The sequence below is a fragment of the Crocodylus siamensis genome, chromosome 2 (assembly GCF_052110815.1).
Source record: "Crocodylus siamensis isolate JL-2025a chromosome 2, ASM5211081v1, whole genome shotgun sequence".
Classification (NCBI taxonomy): Eukaryota; Metazoa; Chordata; order Crocodylia; family Crocodylidae; genus Crocodylus; species Crocodylus siamensis.
This window is the reverse complement of record NC_143396.1, coordinates 172,261,350-172,284,324: the sequence shown is the minus strand read 5'-3', so window position 1 is coordinate 172,284,324 and position 22,975 is coordinate 172,261,350. Positions and strand designations below refer to the sequence as shown.

The 22,975-nt window shown below is 44.8% G+C and overlaps 2 protein-coding genes across 6 annotated transcripts; one reads left to right on the top strand and one right to left on the bottom strand.

The window, feature by feature from the left end:
* Positions 1-397: 397 nt before the first annotated feature.
* On the bottom strand, positions 398-13,879 carry PSMD13 (proteasome 26S subunit, non-ATPase 13). The gene is made up of 13 exons (XM_090032323.1): positions 13,707-13,879; positions 12,029-12,107; positions 10,755-10,789; positions 10,619-10,674; positions 10,184-10,227; positions 9,814-9,900; positions 8,652-8,823; positions 8,017-8,096; positions 7,804-7,929; positions 4,540-4,602; positions 3,293-3,373; positions 2,723-2,839; positions 398-1,192 (listed from the first exon to the last, which is right to left on the bottom strand). Exons 1-13 carry the CDS (start codon positions 13,799-13,801, stop codon positions 1,097-1,099), a joined length of 1,131 nt encoding a protein of 376 aa, XP_089888449.1. The 5' UTR covers positions 13,802-13,879; the 3' UTR covers positions 398-1,096.
* An 81-nt stretch (positions 13,880-13,960) lies between these two features.
* Positions 13,961-22,869, top strand: SIRT3 (sirtuin 3). 5 transcript variants are annotated; one of them, XM_090032320.1, is made up of 9 exons: positions 15,242-15,793; positions 16,785-16,956; positions 18,246-18,443; positions 19,146-19,378; positions 19,519-19,619; positions 19,892-20,053; positions 20,646-20,855; positions 21,816-21,884; positions 22,674-22,869. In XM_090032320.1, the coding sequence occupies exons 1-8, from the start codon at positions 15,718-15,720 to the stop codon at positions 21,834-21,836; spliced, it is 1,173 nt and encodes a 390-aa protein (XP_089888446.1). In that variant the 5' UTR covers positions 15,242-15,717; the 3' UTR covers positions 21,837-21,884; positions 22,674-22,869. The 5 variants fall into 5 exon arrangements, 4 of the variants coding, with proteins under 4 accessions (XP_089888447.1, XP_089888448.1, XP_089888445.1 ...); XM_090032321.1 differs by lacking the exon at positions 15,242-15,793 and adding an exon at positions 13,961-14,573 and having other exon boundaries at positions 21,816-22,869; XR_016440207.1 differs by having other exon boundaries at positions 14,666-15,793; positions 20,684-20,855; positions 21,816-22,869.
* The last annotated feature ends 106 nt before the right edge of the window (positions 22,870-22,975 follow it).

The window sequence follows — 22,975 nt, the reverse complement described above, 5'->3', positions numbered from 1 at the left end:
AAATGATTTAATCAAACTGAACTGAAATGTTTTTAAACAGTAGTTGTTTAAAAGACAGGCTAAAAGCTGGATTAAGTGAGCTGTTCCATTATTCAGTGTTTGAATTCATCACCCTTCCTTCTGCAAGTTGGGTAGTAATTTACTGTGTGTAAAGGTTAAGACTGCTTCAGAGTGCAGCTCCCTGGCTTGGTAAGAGCTTGCCAACAAAGAGCCTTAAACACTGGTCTTGGCACTCTCACTGTTGTTTCTGTTTATTTTTAAGGCACACTGATCTATAGGCTACAGCTGTTCTGTGCAAGGCCATAGGTTTGCTTTAAGAAGTATTTTGCCCTCTTCCCACTTTACACAAGACAGATGGCTCACCCCATGAGTTAGCATAAAAAAGTGCAAGTGGAGCTACAGGAAGGGCAAGGTAGAGTTTATTCCAGCAATATTGCTGCACCACACTTCAGAATAAAGTGTTTGTAACAAGAACAACCCCCAAAAAGATATAAAAAACAAATCCACCAAGTTAACAATTTTATTCCTGGAAAACCCTTCAATGGAATGAGCAGCTCCCTCTGCTACCAACTGAGGGGGCATTACCAACTGAAGGGACAATAGGGAGATGGTGTCAGTAATGCTGTTGGAAGGATGGGCTTCCAGGGAAGTCATGCTCTACTGAAGCTAATCACCATGTCTGCAATGCCTGACAGTGGTATGTAGCACCTCCCTATAAAAATATTTATGTAGAGAAGTTTTCACCACCCCACTAGAGGGCTATGACAGCTACCCATTTAGCTTGTGCAGGAGGCAGTTAATGGCTACAAAAACCTGACAACAAAACCATTATGTAGCCCTTTTCCCCATTTGGTGACAGCAGGATGGGAGCTCCCATGGTCAGTTCTAAGTGTGTTAACATATAGGGAATTCCTGACTCCAAGCAAAGGGTTACGCAGCAAAGGCCACTTGCTCCTCTGTACAAGCATCAAAAAGTAGTTCTTTCCCTCCTCCCCAACCCTCCCCCCAACTTTTAATATAATTCAGTACAGAGTCAGTGGTCTGGGTGCTGCCACTTCAGCAGCAGAAGGTACTCCCTCAGGCAGTGCAAGGTCCTCTACGTTAAGATATCATGGGCTTGGTGCTCAACAAGCATCTCCATACTCCTCACATCTGTGCACCAGAACTCCAGACGGTCCTTCATCCCCTTGATCTGAAAAGCAAATCCAGAACAGGCTCAGGAATTCAGCAACCAGAAGTTTTCTACTATTTCCACTGTGTGTGTGTGTTGGGGGGGAGGGGGGTGCAAAAATGAAACAATTCCTAAATTGTGGCACTGTACCATTAAGACAGCAACATGCAGTTCAGCTTAAGTCAAAACAAGGTGAGCTTTATCCATGAGTCAGGGGTTTTACACCTTAAACATTTTTTGAAAAGCTCAAGAGTTCCCTTTAACTACAATCATTAGGGTGAAAAAGGATTCAGGGAAACAAAGAATGGCAGAGGGTGGTCTTCTAGTCTTGTGCTTCTCAGCCTTTTTAGGCTCAAGGCACCCCTCAGAAAAGGCTAGCGCTCCTAGCTTTCACTTTACTGTTGACTATGGAAAAAAATAAAATAATATGCCTTCTGTTGCAAAGAACTCAGACAGACCACAACAGGTCAAAATGCTTTTAACACTATAGATTCCTATTTGAAAACTCTGGTTTATCTTGTGCACAGTACAAATATTGAGCAGCAACCTGCTGCACTCTTAAAAGTCTTGCAGCACCTTAGCTAAGAAGCACTGTTTTAGTTCTTCCTCCTTCCAGGGCAGAATGTTGCCTACACCTTGTTCTAGTATTGTGTGCCCTGAATGTTGGCACTTTAATTTTGAGAAAGTATAACTCAATCTTTCTTCCAAATCAATCACTTACAGAGAGTCTGTCAGCACAAGATGTGCACCACACCACACTGACTAATCGACAAGCTTGAGGTTTCATTTAATTAATTTTTAAAAATAGAACATTAATACAACACACACCTATAGACAGACAGGCACAATTCTCTTGCGGTGTGGAAGGCCCTATTTGCAGAACTCTGCACGCACTTTTTATCGCCAGGGCCACATCTCCTAGAAAGGTTTGCCAGTGGCCATTGTAAAGTTACGTTATGGCTGGAGTGCCTCAAAACCAGGCCTTATTTTATGATGGTTAAGTAAGAAAAAACTTATTAAAAGCTTTTTGAAAAGGGAAACTTGGTTAACACTCTTGTGTGTCAAAACTCCACAAGACGTTGGTAGGACCAACGGGCATTTATACACATATATTTGTCTGCTGCAATGCATCATATCTCTGCTATATCAAAGCAGACTTGATTAAATCAAGTCTGCTGCGTATGTGGGCTGACGTACCCAGCACTGCATTACAAACATTTGTATACATGGCAAAATGCGCATCAGTGCTGAGACAGTGGCGGCAGTGCACATTTCAACTAAAACACACTGAAGATATTTTAGTTCAAAAGCGTGCTGCCGCCATTTTCTCAGTGCTGACATACATTTCACCTTCTATACAAATGCATGCACCGCAGCACTAGGTGCTTTTAAAAGCACCTGGTGTTGCAGTGTAGGCAGGTGTACAAATGCCCAATATGTACAAATTAGTCTTACTGATGTAGTAGCTAACACAAAAAAAAAAAAAAAATCTACTAATCTGAGGTAGAGAGAAGGAAAGTTACTAGTGATTTAGTATTCCGCAGTCCTCACCTGTTGTAAATCCAGCACTCGTGGCTGGACCCATGTCATGTGTACCCTCTTATCAACTTCATCAATACTGCCCTTAACTAATCCGACTGAGAGTGCCTTCATCACCAACAGTTCCACCTGGAGGTAGAAGAGAGAAAGGAAGTGAAGCACTCAAGAATGCACAACTTTTGAACTGAACCATGACTGTCATTAGGCTACAGATTAACTGAGTGGACCTATTGTGCTAGCTTAATCTCAGGTCACTCCTACCCACCATAGAGAATCACTTACCAAGTCAGTATTTTATACAGAGCAACCAGATTTAGAAAGATCTGCTCCACAGTAATGAAAACTATACATATTTTTACTATGGAATGCAAGGTGCCCCTGGAGCCACAAAGAAGAGTCAGCATTTATTCTTCCTCTACAACCCTGAGATACTGCATAGATGATGATCAGCTAACATACTGTATGGCAATTATGTAATCTTTTCAACATTTTGTTATACCAGTGTTTGTACAATGCTACCAGAATTGTAGATTCAGTTATGCTTTATCATTGGCTTCATTAAAAGACATTAACAAAACTCACCTCATTCACAGTGACTTTGGCACTTTTAGCTATCTCTTCAAAAGTGAGCTGTCTATGATTGGCTGGCCGTGTGAAAGTCATCTAAAGATAAAATAAATAAAATGCATACAGTTCTTAAGAGTCCCTCCCAAAGTGCATGAGTCTTCCTGGCATTATGCTTCAGAGATGCTGCCTCCACCCCTTTTCACTTTCTGACTTTCATGGGTAGTAGCATTTGAGAATTATTCTGCTTTTAGATGACTGGTTTATGAAAAACGCCCATTCACAGTACGAAACAACAGAATAGTAATCAGTTTCCCACGCCTAGCTTTCAAGCCTTCCAGCTTCCCAAGCACGAGAATTCTCCATGCATAACAGATTTTTACAACTACTACAACTGGGTAAGGGCCACATGACCAGATCACAAAGTTTGACAATGTTTTAAATGAACTCTGGGCACAGCTACATGTGTGCTTTAATGCACAGTAGACTATTTTACTGAGCATTAAAGCGTTACGGTTTTGTACATGACATCGTGCTAACTGGCAGTAAGAGCTGACTGTGCATTAAACGTCACTAAAAAAAAAAGTGTACAAATGTGCTACTGCGCATTAGCACAACCTAATGCACACTGATTTAATACCTCACATTGGATGTACCAAATTTAATGTGCATTAGAAAAGGTGCATAAATACAAGTGTAGATGTGCCCTCTTTCTATCAAAACTTAATCTTTTAAAGAAAAATTTAGACTGTGGGTTTCATAGGACTGCATATGGGCAGTAATGAAACTGGATCTTGTGCATAGGGAAAAGAATTCAGAGATGAACACCACAGGACTTTCTTGCACAGGGCAGGATTTTCATTCCTTATTCATTTGAGACTAAAATCAAGATGCTCTCAGGCTATTTAACACCATATTAGGACTTGCTTTAAGGGCCTGTACTTCAGATGAGTCCTGAAAGGACAACTATTTGAGGCCCTTGTCATCTCCTACTAGTATCCATTTGCATTTTTTTTCTGCCCACTAGCAGTACCTATCCTTTGACACCACCATGAGGTAAAACCCTGCATTGCCACAATTACCAGCAATATATCTCCAACCTATGACCTACCATATAAAATAGCAGGGTAATGAAAGCACTGTACACACTATTCCCTCTCACAACCAGTGTATTTGACACCAGACTGAAGTTGAGTAGTGCCTTCCACACTGCTTTATTTGGTACGCACTGGGTAGACCTTTCAGGATCTTGGCTATCAACTCACCTCCATGAGGCACAATAGCTGGATCTTCTGCAGGAGAAGTGTTTCATTTGCAGCCAAGTCTGGCTGTAAGATAACAAACAGTGTTAAGTGGATCTCTATAAAGGAAGTTCACTATTCCTCAATTTCCCTACCTTATTTATAAAAATAACTACTTTCTGTGCACAAGTAGGGAATCCCAGAGAAGACCAATACCCCACCCCCCCCAAAACTGGAAAGGATTGTGAACATATTGGAGGTTGTGAGTGTAATTCAGAAGGATCTCATCCAACTGGAAAGCTGGGCTACAGCCAACAGGATGGTGTTCAACACAGACAAATGCAAGGTGCTACACCTCAGAAGGAATAATCAAAAACACAAATACAAAATGAGAGACACTTGGCTGGATGGCAGCTCTATGGAAAAGGATTTGGGAGTCTTGGTACATTCAATGGGTCTGCACCATGATGTTGCCACACAAAAGGCCACTGTGGTTTTGAGCTACAGAAACTATTAGGTGCAAGACTCGGGAAGTGATAGTGCCTCTCTACTTGGCAATGGTTAGGCCTCATCTGGAGTCTTGTGTGCAGTTCTGTGCTCTACATTGTAAAAAGGCTGTAGAGAACTTAAGAGAGGGTCCAGAGGTGGGCAACAAAGGTGATCAAGGGCTTGGAGGGCAAGTCGTATGAGGACATGCTGAAGCTTCTAAGCATGCTGAGCATGGGGAAAGGGCACCTTAGGGGACATGATAGCAGACTTCAAATACTTGAAAGACAGCCATAAAGAGGGAAAGCACATTTTCTCTCTTGCTTCAGAAAGAAAAACATGGACCAATGGCTTGAAGTTGCACCAAAGTAAGTTTAGATTGGATATCCAGAAAAAACTTCTTTACGGTAGGAATAGTGAGGCAGTGGAATAGACTACCTAAGGAAGCTGCGGACTTTCCATCACTGGAGGTGTTCAGGAAGAGGCTGGACAACCACTAGTCAGGGATGATCTCAGTGTAGCTATGCCTATTTTCCACCATGGGTATCTCCCATGCTTCTGGGCTTTGCTTGGTGCTTCTGTCCCTCTTCCTCTCCCCATCCCTCACCTTTTTTTTTTGTTATATGTGTCAGGGTATATTTAAGTCTCCTCAGAGGTGCTGGGTGTTGGCTACAGCTAAGGCTGGGGAATTCAGCTGGGGTGTACTGACTGTCCCATTAGGAAAAGAGCCGGAGGTTCCTGGCTAGAGGGTCTTTGCCCCTTAGAGCTCAGGGTCAGACTGATCACTGTATCTGGTGTCAGGAAGGAATTTTAGTCCATGCCGCCAGACTGGTACAAACCGTGGGGTGTTTTTCCTTCCTCTTTAGTAGAGAGCATGGCCTGCTACCCAGGACCTCTTAAGTGTATACTGACAACATGTTATAGAAACAGGACACTGGCTACCATGGCTCCCCTGTTTTACCTGTGGCAGATTAGGGTGTTAGGTCTACGCGGTGTCAAGTTTGACAGGAGTCTTATGTAGAGTTTAGATTATGGTTGTATGAGATGGTTTGGATGGGATGATCCTGCCTCAGGCGGGGGGTTGGACTATATCAGGGGTCTGCAACCCCCAACACATGTGCTAACACATGGCATGCACACACACTAAGTTATTTGGCTCGGCACAGCACGGCTGACTCCGCCTCTGAGCAGAATGCTGTCACCAGCCACAAAGCCCGGGTTACTTGCAGCAGCCAGTAAAGACTGCAAGTCCTGCTGCAAGCAGCCTGGGTTCCATGGCAGGCAACAACAGCTTCCCCAGAACCAGGGCTGGCTGGGGTAGCCAGCCACAAGGCTGTATGAGGCTGTACTGGGGTCTGGAGCCCTGGCCCGGCTCGTTGCCAGCAGCTGCTGCACACGCATCTCGGGGCAGACAGTGAGGAAGGTGCCAGGAGTGCGCTGCCACAAGGATCACTGCCCCTGGCCCCTTCCCCACTGTTTGCCATGAGGCATGTGTTCAGCTGCTGCCAGCTACAAGCCAGGCCAGGACTCTGGACTCTAGTGCAGCCTCTTGTAGCTCCCTGCTGCAAGTAGCCTGGGCTCCATGGCAGTTAACAGGGGTCTGCCCAGAGTCTAGCCCTGCTTGCAGCAGACAGCTGCATCATGGTCCAGAGCCACAGCCCAGCTTGTTATTGGCAGCAGCTACACACGTCTCAGGAAGCATGGCAGGGAAGGGGCCAGGGTTGCACTGCCACAACAAGGACTAGGCGGGACCCTTGCAGGTCCCCCCCAGCATCTGCACCTGGAACGCCAACATGTTCCAAGTCAAAGTTGCAGGGTTTTTGGCAGTCAGCCCCAAAATGTTGCCAACCCCTGGATTAGATGACTTCTGGGGTCCCTTCCAGCTGATACTGCTTTGCTCCTGCGGCAAAAGGTCCTGTGCTTAAACTTGACACAGTCTGAACATTCCATATGTTACTAACAACAGAAAAGGGTACATTCCTCTGCACAATATGCAAAAGCATGGCCCTTAACCAAGGACTCACTGATTAACATTAGTGATCATTACTTTGTAAGTTATTCAGGAAGACAAGGAGGCACTATGTTCTACAGTGTCAGGGCCAAAGCATGAAGCAGTAGCCAGGTAAGTTAAATTGGCACAGTAAATCCCTAGTGGGCCTCATGAAGTTCTGCTGTTCTTTCCTTGGTTACAGGATGTTCCTCCTCACTTTTCCATTTTAGTTAACTAATCAATCCAACTATAAGGGGGAAATACACAATTTAAGAAAACATTACTATACTGTGACGGATTCCACATCCATGTGACTCAGGAAAATATGGTCCTGCAAGGCCTTTAACTGTTGTTTCCACCCCACCCCACCCCTTTTTTTTCCAGATGCAAAAAAAGAACTTTGCTATTACAAACCCTTATAACAGCCCCCTACTTCTAATAGTCTCAGTAACAGAAGTCAATCTTTTCATTATCATGCAGCAAATTGGACTTGCCGTATTATAGTGAACACTCTTTTAATGAATTTTGCTCCTGGTCCCATGAGGGTTCATTATAATGAGGGTATACTACATTTTATTCTCAAACAGATAGTGGTAGGCATGGACAGACAACCACTTAGTTCCCATTAAAAAGGGGGAATGTTTCAAAAGGGTAGCAGCTGGCACGTTCTAATTGTTATGGATGAACAAGCTGAGAAGGATTTAAAAATGCAGCAAACCCACTCCAACTTTAAAACTCTTTCATCCAGAATATTCACTCTCACCCTATATATCAAAGCACTATGGAACTGCAATGCTTCCCAACTTACTTACCTGCTGGCCCCATGCTGTCTTGAGAGCCTGAAATTTCTCTACGTTGCCACTGTTGAAGGCATAAAGTGTGTCAATCAGCCACTGCCTGTCAGTGTTCCTTAAAGATTCCAGAACAGGGTGCATAAGCTTAAAAAAGCAGACAAGAGAATGTTGATAGGATACAACCAATTCTTTCCATTCAAACAGCTCAGACAATCCAAAAAAGCAACTTACCAACTCGCCAAAGTTATAAACTCCTTCTCCCAGGAGCCCTGCCAGTCCCAAGGTAAAGGCTCTCTCCTGTTGCTCTGATACTACAAGGAAAATCTGGATGAAGCAAAACTGAATTCTGCACGTCATAGTGGGAAACAGCTGTATGTTATCATCACTCTTAGCTTACTGGTTATTACCACCACCTTAAGACTCTAACAAGACCCACTCAATGCAATTTTTAACCCAAGTGAAAGGAGATTCAAACAAATATCTGTACTTTCAGTATTTGAACTTTTCGGGGGGCGGCACTCATTACCTCACTCATTTATTAGCAACATATCTTCCCAAGCTAAAAATGATAGCATTCCTCTGAATTTATCTATACAAGAGACAGCAAACGTAAGTTTCTCCAACTTTTATATCTTCAACTGCTGCAGATGGACCCTACCTCTCAATACATCTTGGGTGCAGTAGCTAAGAGATTAATTCGTGGGCAGAATTTCATTCAGGGTCAATTAACCCCTCTGTATTATGGGCAAGTTCTGAGGAAGCCTAGATCTTTTCTGTCACTGCCTACAATTGGATCGAACTCATGGAGTGAACCAGAACTGAAGGAACATAGAAACCACTATTCCATGCATATGGCAAGCAGTTACCTGGAAGATCCTTAACATCGATACAGCCCAGAAACCGCAGTGCATCCTTATAATAAGAGGCATGGTTCCCAATTGTCTGGTAGTATTTGCTGGAGAGGTCATAGAAACGGCTGTGAACAGAAGTCACTCCAGGAAGATTGTTCAGCATCTCTTCAACTTCCTCTATGGTCTCCTAAAGAAGAGCAGAAAACCAGTTCATAACACATTATTTATCACACATTGTGTTCATGCAGTGGTGCCTCCCCACTCACTAACTCCTGATCAATAAAGCTATTAATCAATTATTTTTTTTTTTGGTGCAGAAATCCCATCCAAAGCAAAGCAGACGAGGCTGCAACCCAGAGCATCAGTAACAGCAATAGAAACAAACAGAATAATGCTCTACCACGGACTCTGACATTCACCAGTGTTTGTGAAGGCACTGTCACACTTCAAACTTTGTATTTCCACAAGATGCCAACTACACACAGCTGAACTACACCAAAAGGGTTTGATTGATGCCTCTGCTGGTTATGTTAGACAAATTAGATTTCCCCCCCCCCTTTTTTTTTTCACCCATCCCACTGAGTACCAGACAAATCAGATTGCTCTTTTTTTACCCATCCCACCGAGCACCAAGTAAGACCACTAGGCAATAAATCACATTTAACCCAACAAACCAAATAAAGAGATTCAATGTTTCTTAGCTTTTCACCAAACAATATTAATCCAACAGAATATATAAAGCCATCTTTAAGCTTCACTCTGAAACAACGAGCTCCATGACCGGAGAGACAGCCCAGCCATTTTACAAGCCCTTTGCAATGGCAAGCATAATGACTGGCTGTAAGTAAGGATGGAATCAACCACCTTCATAAGTTAAAGCATAGGCTGTCACCGTCTCAGCTATAAAAGCAATGGTGGCAGCAACAGACTGTGGGAACTATGATGATGCAGCCACAGCAACAGTAAGATCTAGTCATTCCTGTGGCAAATAGAACTAAAGTATTTTGCAGTTAATGGAATGGGATTACCAAAATGACCTGCTCTTATAACTATGGGAGCTTAAAAAGGAACCTAAATAGTCTCTTCTCGCTAAATTCAAGACTAGACAAACAAAAAGGAAGTGCCTAAACAGAAAGTGCTAACAGAGGTACTTCAAGCAATACATATGTAATCTCACCTTTGTAACCTGTAGATCCCCAATATTTAACTTCAGAGCCCCTATGGCTGTTTTACACAGAATCACAGCCTCATCACTGCTTTTCACCTGCAAACGCAACATACAAGTCAAAGAGCCGTAAGTGTTCAAGCCAAGCACGAAACGTATCAATTCTTAAAACCTAGCTGCTGCTACTGTATTTAGGCTTTGTTGCTCGCTCTATTCTCATATCTAAATCCATCATAGTTTGTTCACAGAAAACTGAGAATGCATCTTTTCCAATATGAGCAGATGTTAAGATTTCTGAATCCACAAATTTAATACGCAACACACATGTAAAGTGTGCATTTGCTGCAATATAAAAAGTAGAAAAATTTGAATTGACACACACCTTTTCTCGAGTCTTTTCCAGGAAGGTAAGGGCTGCATTGGGATCTGAAGTGGAGCAAGGAGGAAATCATACTAAGGATCTGAACAGCAGAATATCAGAATCTACTATTACATAAAGTTTACTTCAACAGTCCCACAGAACCAAGAGACAGATTCTCAGTGGCCAAAGTCACCACACTGCCAAAGGAGTTAACAAATTAGGGAATTTTAAAGCCAAGTTCCAGGCTGCTGTATGTTAAGCCCTCTCTTCCACATCACCTTGACCACAGTGGTAAATTTTGCCACTTGTTGAAAAAGCATAAACTCAAAGAACTCTGTCTTTCAGTATTATGCAAAACCAGAAGCTTCAGTTTCACAGTGAAGACTTAGCTGTAACCATAAACTACTTCAATTCCTAGTCCTTTAGGTCATTATGAGAAACAGTAAGGTTACTCACCTGTCATCTGCCTCACTACATGAAGAATGATCTCTACTAGGGACAAAGGGTTCACCCTGGAATAAACACCACATTGTCAGAAAAGGTAAAAATGAATATATTACCAATGAATTTATGGACAAGTAGTCAGTCTTACCTGTGCTCAAACTCACTGATGAAGTTCTCATAAAGCTAGAGGTATGGGAAAAAAATCAGAGTGCCAGTTAGTGACAATAGGCTATTTTATTCTAATTAACCCAGTAACTTGCCCCTCACTGAATATGAACTAGTATTTCTAAGAAATAGAATGCAAATTCCCAGGTAGACAGATCTGTCCATACTGACTCCAAACTAGATAAGCCAAATATTGCTCGATTTATACAAAGCAGCCACCAGGATCACCTTTCAAAAGCAGTGGAGAGTGATTCACCCATGAAAAGATTCATGACTGACCAGCTGCCATGAGACTAGCCTTCATCAGCAGGCATTTTAAGTAGGCCTGTTTACAACCTGTAGCCTGGTGCAGGGGCTGCTCAGGTGCATTTCTCTAAATGTTCACACAGTCAGTAGAAGCAATGCTCTTTAAAGCGTCTCTAGACAGCCTATGCTAAAGATTGAGTCAGTCCAAATGCTCAGGATTTCTTTGCTGTTTGCTTTTTGATTAACCTAATTAAATAAATGTAAAGTAAAATGGGGAAAAAAAGTACAAGCGTATCCAAATGTCTAGATTCAAGTATTACTTGTGTGTTGCATTCATAAAGTTGGCTACATACCTAGCTCAGAAAGAGAAAATTATAAAACTTTGATGTTAACAGCTTAGGAATTTTGAAGTGATCACCTTGGTTACACAAAAAAAATAAAGTTTTTCAAAACCACAGATGAACCAAATTAAAACCATGCTTCTTTCAAGACTATGTCAATTTTTCATATTAGAGTGTCGTAACATGGTAACTGCTTTTACATTTTTAAAAATCTGCTAAAGCTTTACATCTATTAAAATCTGACCACCACTGACTATTTAAGTGATTTCACAATCAGGGTGAGATCCTTTTAAGGGTGCCAAAGAACACTGGCTATGCAAACATCTACCTAGGGTTCATAAGATAAATCCAGAGTTTTCAAATAGGAATCCAGTGTCAAAAACATTTCGACTTGTGGTCGCTTTGGGCTCTTTGCAACAGCAGAATTGTTCTTTTTTTCTTTACTGAAAAAATGAGTGAAAACTAAGAGCTGGCATTTTCCAAGAGATGCCTGGCACCTAACAAGGTTGAGAACCACTGGTTTAATCTGGTACATTTAATATTTGTTGACATTTACACAATAATTATTCATGCCATTCCAAACAGAGGAGTGTACTTAGAAAGTACTGAAACACCTTCTCTATCATCACATCTGCAGCGACAACCATGTGACAAAAACCAGCCAACTCACCTTAATGAGTCCATCTCCTTGGGCAAAGCAGGGGTCCTGCACAAAGTCCAACACCTGCAGAGTCAGCTGATGCCAGAGTCTGAAAACAAAACAAAACAAAGAGTCATCCTCAGCAAATGAGAACAGTAAGAAAACATCTCGGACCTGACATCCACTGAAATGCCCTGCTTAATTATACAGCTCATTTCAATGAATCTATAAATGATGACCGGGTCATTTCTAACTTTAATCATAGAATCGTAAGAGAAGCAGGTCTGGAAAGTTCACTCCAGAGGTCCAACCCCCTTGCCTGAGGCATGGTCATCCCTACCCAAACCATAGCATAGAGACTACATAAGACTACCCTCAACCCTGACACAACACAGACCTAACACCCTAACTTGCCCAAACAGGTAAAGCAGGCGAACCATGGCCACCAACCTCCTGTTTCTATAAAAGGTTGCTAATATATGCCCAAGAAATCCCAGATGGAAGGCTACACCCCCGCTTACCAAAGAACACAAAAGCTCCCAGTCTCTAGCAGTATGAGCAGGGGGTACAATTTCTTCCTGACCCCGAATACAGGGGTCAGTCTGACTGTGAGCACAGGAGAAAGACCCTCCAGCCAGGAACCTCTGGCTTTATGTCCCAGCAGAAGCACTGGCGCGCGCTCCAGTCCAAATCCCCAGCTTTGGCTGCAGCCAACACCCAACGCTTTTGGGGAAGGCTTAAAAACACCCTGACACGTGTTGCTGAACTCAGACCAGCAGGTGAAAGAACAGTATCGCAGCCAGCTTGCAGGCTACTAGTTTTGTGTCCCACCCAGCCTCTTTTATGCTTGTTTGCTTTTGCTGGTAATCCCATAGCTGCTACACCAGCCTCTAGGCTGTCTCTAGGCTCCAAACAAAGGAAGACAGCCATCTCTAGCCTGGCTCAGAGAAGCCTCTGTTGCCTGTGACAGATGACATTATAGTTTTGTAGATGCTGGTGGCTAAAAGGGACCTTACAGATCATTGGGTCCAGCCCCCTGCACTTGGGCAGGAAAGATGGCTGGGGTCACATGACCCCAGCAAGATGGGTGTCAAGGTGCTTTTTGAAGATCGTCAGGGTGGGTGACTATACCACCCCCAGAGGCAGCCTGTGCCAAGCTCTCGACACTTGGTGTGTAAAGAACCTTTTCCTTATGTCAAATCGAGGGAAGCAAATCAGGTGAAGGCTCATGCAGGGGCCCAGGGAGCAGGTGCCACTGAGACTTGATCCCATGTTGCTCAATTCAGAGTCCAGAGCTCTAGGCCGGGTCTGTGGGCCTGGCTTGCAGCCCAGAGTTTCACCCTGAGCAGCTGGAAAGCCTGCACAGCTCAGCCGGGCACACCTGCTCTCCAGTCCAGGGAGACCAGGACCAGCATCAGAGACAGCCAAGGGCTGGGTATCACAGACCGAAGTTTGATTTTTTAAAAAGCCCACCCCCACACACGCGTTTGGCTGTATCCACATGCATGTGTGTGCACGTGTCCACGTGTCCACCTCCCGTCCCCGTCCCCCCGCGCTGCACGACTGAACGCTCCGCTCCAACGCCCCCCCTGGGGAGACCAGCGCTCGCCGGCCCCACAGTGCGCATGCGCGGGGCTCAATGCGGGGTGATTCAATTGGGGGGTACTGCCCCCCCCCGCGGCGTGCTACGTCCCCCCCCCGCGCTCACTTCTTGTTGTAGAGCTCCTCCAGGCGGTGCCACACGGCGGCCTGGCCGGGCCCCGAGCTCTGGCTCTGCTGCAAGAAGCCCGGCACGTCCTTCATGCTGGCGGCGGCGGCGGCCGGAGCCGGGGCGACGGGTTCGTGCGAGGAACCGGAAGCAGCGCTGCCGGAAATGCACACTCACTTCCGGCACGCTTTGCCTCACCCCGCTGCAGCCCAGCATCCCGTTCCGGCCTCCCCTGGCGCGCGGTGCATGATGGGTACCGTATGGCTTAGCATAGTGCCTCTCTCAAAGCCCTCCCCCCCCCGCCCGCGGTAGCTATGGCAACGGCCTGGGCCTAGCGCCGCAGGCGGGGGGGGGCTCACCTTCCTCCCTCCTCTCCCCCCCGCCCCCGGCGGTGCTGCGTGTCCCGTGAGCGGGCGCTTTGATACCGGGTCAAGGCTCTGGCACAAATCCAAAGCAGACCTTGAGAGGAGCGTATCGCTCAGGACAATACCGAGATGCTGAAAAGGGCAGGGGCATACAATCAGTAAAATCATATTTGGCAGCTTTTCACAGGGAGAAAACAATCAAATGCACAGCTTTGCAAGGGAGAAATAATGGTTCAACAATGGAATCACAGAGGTATAATGGAATACACGGGTAGTTTTGCAAGATGATAAAATGGATAGGCGCTAAAGCCAGGAAAGCTCTTGTTGCGCGGATACATGGGCTGACGGACTGCCTCGCTTCAGACCTAACCTGATGACAAATGGTAACACTGCTGCTTGGATGTGCAGAGCGGTGACTGTTTCTCCGGTAGGCAGGCATCATGTGACTAAAGCTGTCGTCCTTTTGATGAGATGACGCCAACATCCAGACAAGGCTTTTTGGGTAAATCCGTATTTTTTATTATACCAAAGTCCAGGGGACTCGTGGACACAAAAGACCCAGTGGCACATTTTGAGGGACCTGGTGATGTTCATCCCAATGTCCTGGCCATTTTCCAGTCCAGGGGATTACATTCTGTCCAAGATACGTTTTGTACAACAAACTTCGAATGTTCAGAAATCATGAGCCAGGACCCTCTGACAATTGCACATCAGCATGACATCATGAGTTATAAAAAAAAGCGGGGGGCAACATATTTGTGGTTCTTTTTAACAGATTTCTGGCTTTTGTGCCTCTAGGGTGTATTCAGATAGTTTCCTCCCCAACCAAGAGTGCAAAAAATCTACTTTTTATTTTTAAATGAAAACTGAGATTCTCCCCAATCACTTGTCTCCTGCAACCAGGGCTGCTCAAATACTGAGGGACTCACTACCAATCCCCTTTTTATTCTTTCCAATACCAAATCAAATAACCTTGTCTATAAATATCTATGGGCTACATAACTTCAGTTGGGCCAGTAGCCTACCTGCCCAACCCATAGGCCTGAAAGTTCAGATACTTCCCTATGTGCCAGTCCCAGGCTCAGAGCCCTGGGAGTTTAGATGCCCTGCAACATGCTTGATCTTAGCCAAATAAAAACCCCAATATTTAGAAGAGCTCTAAACTCCTCCCTCTGAAGTGGCAATGGAGGAAGTTTTTCTTCCCTCCCTGTCCTGAGCACTGCTGAACAGGTGAGATGTGCTCCCCACCCTTTCAGTGGCATAATAAACACTGCAACCCAGGTGCCTCTGAAGGAGAGCTGCTCTGATAACACTGTCTATGATGTGTCTAACATAGAAGCCTTTGTATTAGGGAAATTATGGTAAAGACCTTCTCAGCCATGCCTGGCTCTGATAGACTGTGAGCAAACAGACTAGACTGGTGCTTTGCCTTGTGCTCTGGATCCCCCTGCCCCAGCCGCGGGGCCAGTAGTAATAGTCAGTGCAAAGGACAGAGGTTGCTCCTTGCCATGCTCCTTGCAGCCAGAAGGGGATTCAGTTGCCAGAGCCTCTAAAGGGGAAAACAGAGAAGCAACCACAGGAACCTTCTTCGTTCTCATCCACATTGCACAAGTTATTGCTTTCTGCAACAAAGCGAGTGAAGGGGAATGAACCTGGGCATATGGTTCAGAGTCCTCGCTGCTGGCAATGTGCATCCTCCTGTGAGTCATCAGGGATTTGCAGGTAAACAACAGATTCAGGGGAGACTGAAAAATGCTGGAGTGAGTAGGTCAGCAGTTTTCGAGAAGGCTAAAGATCAGAATGAGGGAAATGGTCAGAGTTTGGGGGGCAGCAAGAATGAGTAGATTGGCAAAGTTCAGAAGTGACTGCAGGAGATTGGTGTTTTGAGCTTAGAGGCCGGAGGGAGAAGGTGGAGTTCAGATAGGACTCGGGGAGGGTGGCAAGTGAGACTGTGGAGCATGGAGGACTGTGGGGAATGCGGAGCGGAGAGTCGGTGGGTGTTAGATCAATGTCAGTGACGTGCTTTGCATGGGAGAGTGTTTTAACTTGGTAGCCCAGTGATTCTCAGGCAAGGTGCTTTGGTACTCTGGTGTGCCTTGAGATCCTTTCAAGGGTGCTTCAGGGTCCCACACAACACTAGCACTCTTAGGTGTGCAAGTATGGTCTGCAAGAGAAACCCCGAGGTTTCTAATAGAAATCCACAGTGTTAAAAATATTCTGACCTGTTGTGGTCTTTCTGAGTTCTTTGCAACATAAAAACTTCTATTACTGGTCTGTAGTAAAAAATCAAGTGAAAGCTAAAACCTGACCTTTTCTGAGAGGTGCTTTGACTCTAACGAGGGATTCCTTGAATCTAAAAAGATTGAGAACCACTGCTGTAACCATACCTAATTATCTGAAGGCTCTTGGCCTAAGACACGAGCTCCATGAGGGTTTCTAGTGGTCCATAAGTTACTAAGTGTGCATGGGATATGGTGCCTCAAGGAAAAAAAGTGTACAAAAAGTGCCCCAGGTGGGCTTTGTTCATCTGGAGGTGCCTTTTTTGGAACAATGTGTACAAAGTGAAGTTACACCTATATCTGTAATACTTAATCAGTGCACAGAGCTGACTGTGTTTTCTGTTTTTCTGGAGAGAGTCCATCTAATTGGGCCAAACCTCTCCAGTGAGTAAACTGTTGTCACCTGGCTCACACTGCTGTATCTTTTGTTTCAGCATGCAGGAGTCTCTGGATATGCACTCAGGGAGATCATCACAGTAGGGTGCTGTGCAGAAATGACCCTTTGCCTTCCTTGGGATTTGGCTTCACCCTCACAAATGGACATTCACAACAGAGGGGAGTTCTGGCATGGGCTGGAGAGAAGATGGCCAGTGCCTCCAGGGTGAGGTATGGCTGATCTCTCATTTCATACTGCTCACTGTTATTCTGCCACACGATCCTGACAGATTCCCCACAAACCAGGGTCCCATTATCTCAGGGGCTTATCCAGCTTTCTCAGTGTCACAGAAATACCCAGCCCCAGGGGGCAGGAGGTTGAGACTTGTCACCAAACATTTCAGATACCACAAAATACGTTACAGCACAGTGCTTGGAACAGGAAGCACTCATCATCTAAATACATGGGCTGCCAGGCTCGGTGAGGCATGGGACCTGCTACCTCAGGCATCTGGGGAGAATGTATGAAACAGAAAACAGGTTTTTGGAGAGAAATATTGACTACTGCCAGGGTCTGGACACTGGTTTTAGCAGCTCAGTGATCAAACAAACATGGGTTTGGCAATATAAAAATAGATCATGAAGGCAACATTCTGCAGTACTGTGGCCTGCTAACACTGCTATGAGTCATAAATCCCAGCAGCTTCCACTTGGCTCTGTTCTCATTCCTAGATTTTCTCTGGATCAGCAGTATCATCCTGCAAAAACAAATGCTACTTATATAATACGAAATTATAAATTCTTTCATTCTCTTCCACACATAAGGCTGAGTGCTAATGGTACTTGCCATGTGCACAATGTGACCCTCGCAAGAGACAGCCCTTGAGGGGAATCTAAAAGAGTCAAGGGTTTCCTTCAGGCCACAGTGGTAGTTCCTGCAGTTCCTAGACTAGACAACAGCTATACACATCACAGCAGTATGTAACACAGTCCAAGTGCTTCTTATGAGCTGTGACACAAAAATGGTTTCCAATCTGTGTCCAGCCAGAGGCTTTGTATGCTGATTTGGAGATTCAGAGCTTTTTTATTGCCTGTGCATTCTCTCTAATTCACCCAAATACCTGCACTGGGCATGTCTACACGTGCATTAATGCTCTGTAGGTACTGTGTATTAAAATTAAAGCCTGCAGTAACAGGTACTAACTGAACACACAGTAACTGGTGCTACTGTGCGGTAGCGTTGGCACACACCTTTTTAGTGACACTAATGTGCAGTAGACTAATTCTACATAGTGTGAGGCTTCACAACATTTCAGTGCCTTAAGGTCCTCAGGTAGAAGGGCGTGGATGTGCTCCTGAGAGCTTCGTACTAGCTAAAGCTAAGTTTTCTACCTTGGGTTACTCAAGAAAAGCACATGTCTGCAGTTTAGAAGATCAGCCTTAGCTTTCTCCAGAACTCTTGAGATTACAGTCCTCAGCCCTTTTGTGATCTGCTGTATTTCTTTCTCTGCCCATTGCAGGATCCCAGCAGTAAGATCTGGCTCCCTATCTGCTATGGCCAGAGGCTTCTCTGGAATTAGTGGAGGGGGAGATGACAGCAGGAAGCAGAAGCTCACCCTACAGAATGTGGCAGAATTAATTCAAAAGAAAGAGTGCAGCAGGGTGGTGGTGATGGCTGGAGCTGGGATCAGTACCCCCAGTGGCATCCCAGATTTCAGGTAACACCTTGTCCCTCTTGCACATGCTTATCTGGGCCATGCTAGAGATGGGATTTCTAATCTCCCAAACCCAGGTAATACCTGGAGCCTACCTCTCCACACCCCTCTGCTTCTCATTGCTTGTGCCAGCCTAGAATTAGATGCAGCATCTCCCAGCTACAGACAAAATCCCTGTATCTACTGCTTCTCTTTCCTCTCTGGCCAGCTTGGACAATGCCAGAGCAGAAATTAGCACATCTATCTACCTGGGCTCCTGTGCAGAACCTCAGGTCATTAGAGCTCTGCTCATTGCTTCATCCCTTGCTGTATCCTCCCTGGCTCTTCCAGAAATCAGTCTAATCTTGGCATAAACTAGTTGTTCCAGTGAGAACAGAGGCCACACTGCTATTTCAGGACCTTTGGCACACAGTGAACCAGCTAGGGCCCTCCCCACCATTCACAGACTCTTAACATGCCTCCATACCAGGAGATGGGAGAGCATGGCAGAAAGCCGGATATGCCAATTTAACATTACCCATTCCTTTATATATAATGGCAATTTGAGATTGCTTTTCTCGGCTTGATTAGCACAAAGCATCCAGGTAGGGCTCACAAAGCTGTCATGTCCCATGTTCTCAGGGTACATGTATTTCAGAAACCTCTGTGATAGGTTTGCCTTCCTGTGGCTTTTTGACTGCCAGGCCACATTTCTCTCCTCTACAGGTCTCCTGGGAGTGGCCTGTACAGTAACCTCCAGCAGTACAACATTCCCTACCCAGAAGCCATCTTTGAACTCAGTTATTTCTTCCACAATCCTAAACCCTTTTTCACTTTGGCCAAGGAGCTGTACCCTGGTAATTATAAGCCCAACTATGCCCATTACTTCCTGCGACTCCTGCATGACAAAGGCCTCCTTATGCGTCTGTATACCCAGAACATCGATGGGCTAGAGAGGGGTGAGTGTCCCCTTCCAAGGTCTCAGGCAGTGGAAAGAGGCAGGGGTGGCAAACGGCAATGGAACTGTTTGATGAGTGTAGGGGCTGCCAGTTCAGTTGCCTTTGGCTCAGTTGTTCTTATTTCCGTCTATGTGTTCCAGTTGCTGGGATCCCTCCCAATAGTCTGGTGGAAGCCCATGGCACCTTCGCCACTGCTACATGCACTGTCTGTCGTAGAACATATCCAGGTGAAGACTTTAGGGTAAGTGACAATGACTGGGGCATGTACACAGAGAGACATCAGAAGCAAAGTCAAAGGTATGAGATGTCACAAGCCAAGCATCACAGAGGCTATAAAGTTCTCAGGTCCAAAAGACAATTTTTCTGTTTCAGGAAGAACACAGTTAAGGAGGGAAAGCACTTGGGCTGAACTGCTGGTTCACTGTGATTAAATTGAAACCTATATATGAGAGCCAGTAGGGTCCTGAGCTGCCCCTTAAGGCACATTTGTGGTTTTGGGTGTTCTCATTTCAGGGGGAAGTGATGGCAGACAAGATCCCTCACTGCCCAGTCTGCACTGGACTCATAAAACCTGACATTGTGTTTTTTGGAGAGGAGCTCCCAAGCCGTTTCTTCCTGCATATGAGAGATTTCCCTATGGCAGACCTTCTCTTTGTTATTGGGACATCCCTTGAGGTGTGTGCCTAGAAGACATTGGGATCATTGGCATGTAGTAGTTCAGGGACTTGGAGATAGAGTGGGACACAATTCAGAGATTGAGAAAATGAAGCAATGAATTTTGAGGCCATAGTGGGTAAGGAGTGAGGTTTGTGGACCCTTGAAAAGCACAGATTATATAGAAACAGGTAGATGGAAATGGGAAACTCTGAGGAATGCTGAGTAAAGGGGGAGGGATGGGCTTCTTGGGTGAAAAAGATTAGTTTTGTGGATACTTGAAGAAGGAACACTAAATAACTGGGGAAGTGGGGCATCTACAAATTATCTACAATGTAGGGGATTACTGTTTGTGGGAAAATCCTGCACAGACAGAGTATCTAGCTTAAGACATGCAGCATACACATTGATATTAAATGGGGGAGGGGATGTGTTGCATGGCAAAGTTGGATTGAGAGGTGTGGGCCCTCCAGTGGGGTAAAGCCCCTTGAGGCCCTAAGGTTGTTTGCTAAATTGAATACACTCACAGTGGAGCATGAATTCTCCACCTGATCTCTTCTCCTGGGATAAAGATCTTTCTTTGTGCTCTTTTGGGGGTATGGAACTGATTTAGGTGGAGCCATTTGCTAGTCTTGCTGGTGCCATCCGCAGCTCTGTTCCCCGTGTACTGATCAATCGAGACCTGGTGGGACCATTCGCATTTCAGCAACAGTACAATGACATAGCCCAGCTGGGAGATGTGGTCAGTGGGGTGGAGAAGCTGGTGGAGTTGCTGGGCTGGAAGAAGGAGATGCAGGAATTAATTCAGAGGGAAACAAAAAAGGTATGAAGGGCTCACAGAGGCCATATTTGCCTCTTCCCTTTTATTCCTTGTGTCAAAGAAAGTATTCTGGGAGTGAAGAGGTGGTGGGAATTGTAATAACCAGATATTCACATAGCATTCACCTTCAGGGTTACAGTTCCTGTCCAAAAGGGGAGTCGTAAAAGTTACAGAATCAAAATATTGTAGTATTTAACAGCAAACGCAGTATTTATATCACATGATAAGGAAACAGCCATGTTGTTAAATATATCTTCATCATTTACAGAGGAAGAGGGTGTAAACCTAAGTCAGAGATCATTTTATTAGTGAGGACAGATACAGACCTAGGAGGTATAAAGAAAACAGAAAGAGATGGGGTTAGATAAATTTAAGACAGAACCCTCACAAGCAAGGCCCTGGTCCATGGGCTGTTTAAACCAATGGAAATGCTACCAGTTTCCCATGTCTGGAAAAATATACAGCTAGGGGTGCGGAGTGTAAAAGTTGTATAGATGCAGGAGGTACTGACTGACTGAGAAGTGTCAAGCTCAGTTCCCCATGCCAAGAAATAAACTGTTGACATTGGTATGACTAGTTCAGTAGAATCTTACAAATCTGCACAGAACACACACAGAGCAGTAAGTAGTCAGGAGTACCAGCAGTTGTCCAGTATGGCAGTCTTGAAATGCTAAGTAAATTTTAGCCATTTTGTTTATCTTTCGTCAGTTTATTGTCATGAGTATGTATAAGGGATTAAAAGTCACTTTTCAGGTATTTCTCTTTAACCTATTTTAGGGTTACATGAGAATTATTGTAACACACTGTTGAAAGCCATACAAATCTGGCTAATTGTGAAATATGTCCTCTTCCTCCTCACTGTGAGGTTTTGGGTGAGCGACTGTCACCAGCCAAGCTGATAAACACTGGACCGTATCTATCTGAGCCACCCTGACCAGCAATATATGTTCTTTCTATTTTTAGCTGGATGCCAAAGACAGTTAGGACGGTTGGCTGAACACAGTTGGAAAATGATCTTCACCTTGAAAAAGGGTAGGTTGTAATTCCCAGTGCAGACAGGGAGTGACAACAGAAGACAATTGTGCAAGATGCTGTCTATTTTTAAAGCATCAAATAATACCTATAACTAAGAACTTGGTCTGCAGAAATCTCTTTGGTACTGTCTGACTGCCTGTAAAACAATACAGTAAGGACCATTGCACAAGCTGCCTAGGAAGCAAAGATCAAACAGGGCATGGGCTGGTTGTGCCAAGAGATGACTTTCTTAGTAGGATATCTGAACGAGGCATGTAGCCACTGAACTCCATTACTTCTGCTCTTTCTTGTCCAGACCATAAATCTGGAGATGACTCTTCTGCCTTCAATTAATTTGTCCTTTGCTTCTGTCATTTAGTTTATACACTACTGATAGGCTTTATCATCCAGCTTTGTGAAGATCACTATTAGACTTAAGCCAGCTTTGTTTCCCTCCCACAACACACATGCCAGGTGTTCTGGACAAAATTTGCATGAGTGATACTTGATTTTGGGAGCACCAGTTCCTGGACTGGTACCCCAAAAGACCTCATGGAATTTCCAAAGGGTGCATGTTTGCAAAATCAGGTGTGTTGAAATGCCTCAAGTTGGGTACCTAGCAATAGACACTGCAAATCACTTTCAAATGGGTTAGTCAGTCTCCCTCCATTGCTGCTGGTGTAAGGTCTCAGCTCCAAAAGCCTCAGCTGGAACAGAGAGACATTTGGCTCCCTGAACCACCTATTTGAGAGGGTGCTATGAGGCTCAGATGGTTTTTTTAAATGATGATTTTTGGTTTTGTTGCAGATTTGTACCACAGGTTATTTGGGGGAAATTGCTGCTAATCGGGAAGTGAAAGGTGTTGACATGCCTAGAGATGGTTCCTCAAACAGCCCTGCCTGTTGAGCAGAGCTGGTTTAAGCTGCTGTTTCAATTTGAATGGAATGTTGTTTTATATTTCTACAGAATCATATTAATAAAAAGTGCTAATGTTTTTGCTGAAGTCAGTCCATTGCATTTCTATGTGTAGTTCACACATTTCCTAGTGTTAATTGTTTTCATCCCATTTCCCTAACTCTTTCCATCTGTTCTTTTGTTACCCATCTTTG

What these genes read in the sequence shown, in the direction of transcription:
- PSMD13 (XM_090032323.1), bottom strand. Translation starts at nt 13,801, where the DNA reads ATGAAGGACGTGCCGGGCTTCTTGCAGCAGAGCCAGAGCTCGGGGCCC. An exon ending in TGGAAAAGACTCGAGAAAAG is followed by an intron (nt 9,901 to 10,183) that starts GTGTGTGTCAAT and finishes TTGCGTTTGCAG; the next exon opens with GTGAAAAGCAGTGATGAGGC. An exon ending in GAGTGCTGGATTTACAACAG is followed by an intron (nt 1,193 to 2,722) that starts GTGAGGACTGCG and finishes TTTGCTTTTCAG; the next exon opens with ATCAAGGGGATGAAGGACCG.
- SIRT3 (XM_090032319.1), top strand. Translation starts at nt 15,718, where the DNA reads ATGAACCTGGGCATATGGTTCAGAGTCCTCGCTGCTGGCAATGTGCAT. An exon ending in AGTGGCATCCCAGATTTCAG is followed by an intron (nt 18,444 to 19,145) that starts GTAACACCTTGT and finishes TCTCCTCTACAG; the next exon opens with GTCTCCTGGGAGTGGCCTGT. An exon ending in TTCAGAGGGAAACAAAAAAG is followed by an intron (nt 20,856 to 21,815) that starts GTATGAAGGGCT and finishes TTCTATTTTTAG; the next exon opens with CTGGATGCCAAAGACAGTTA.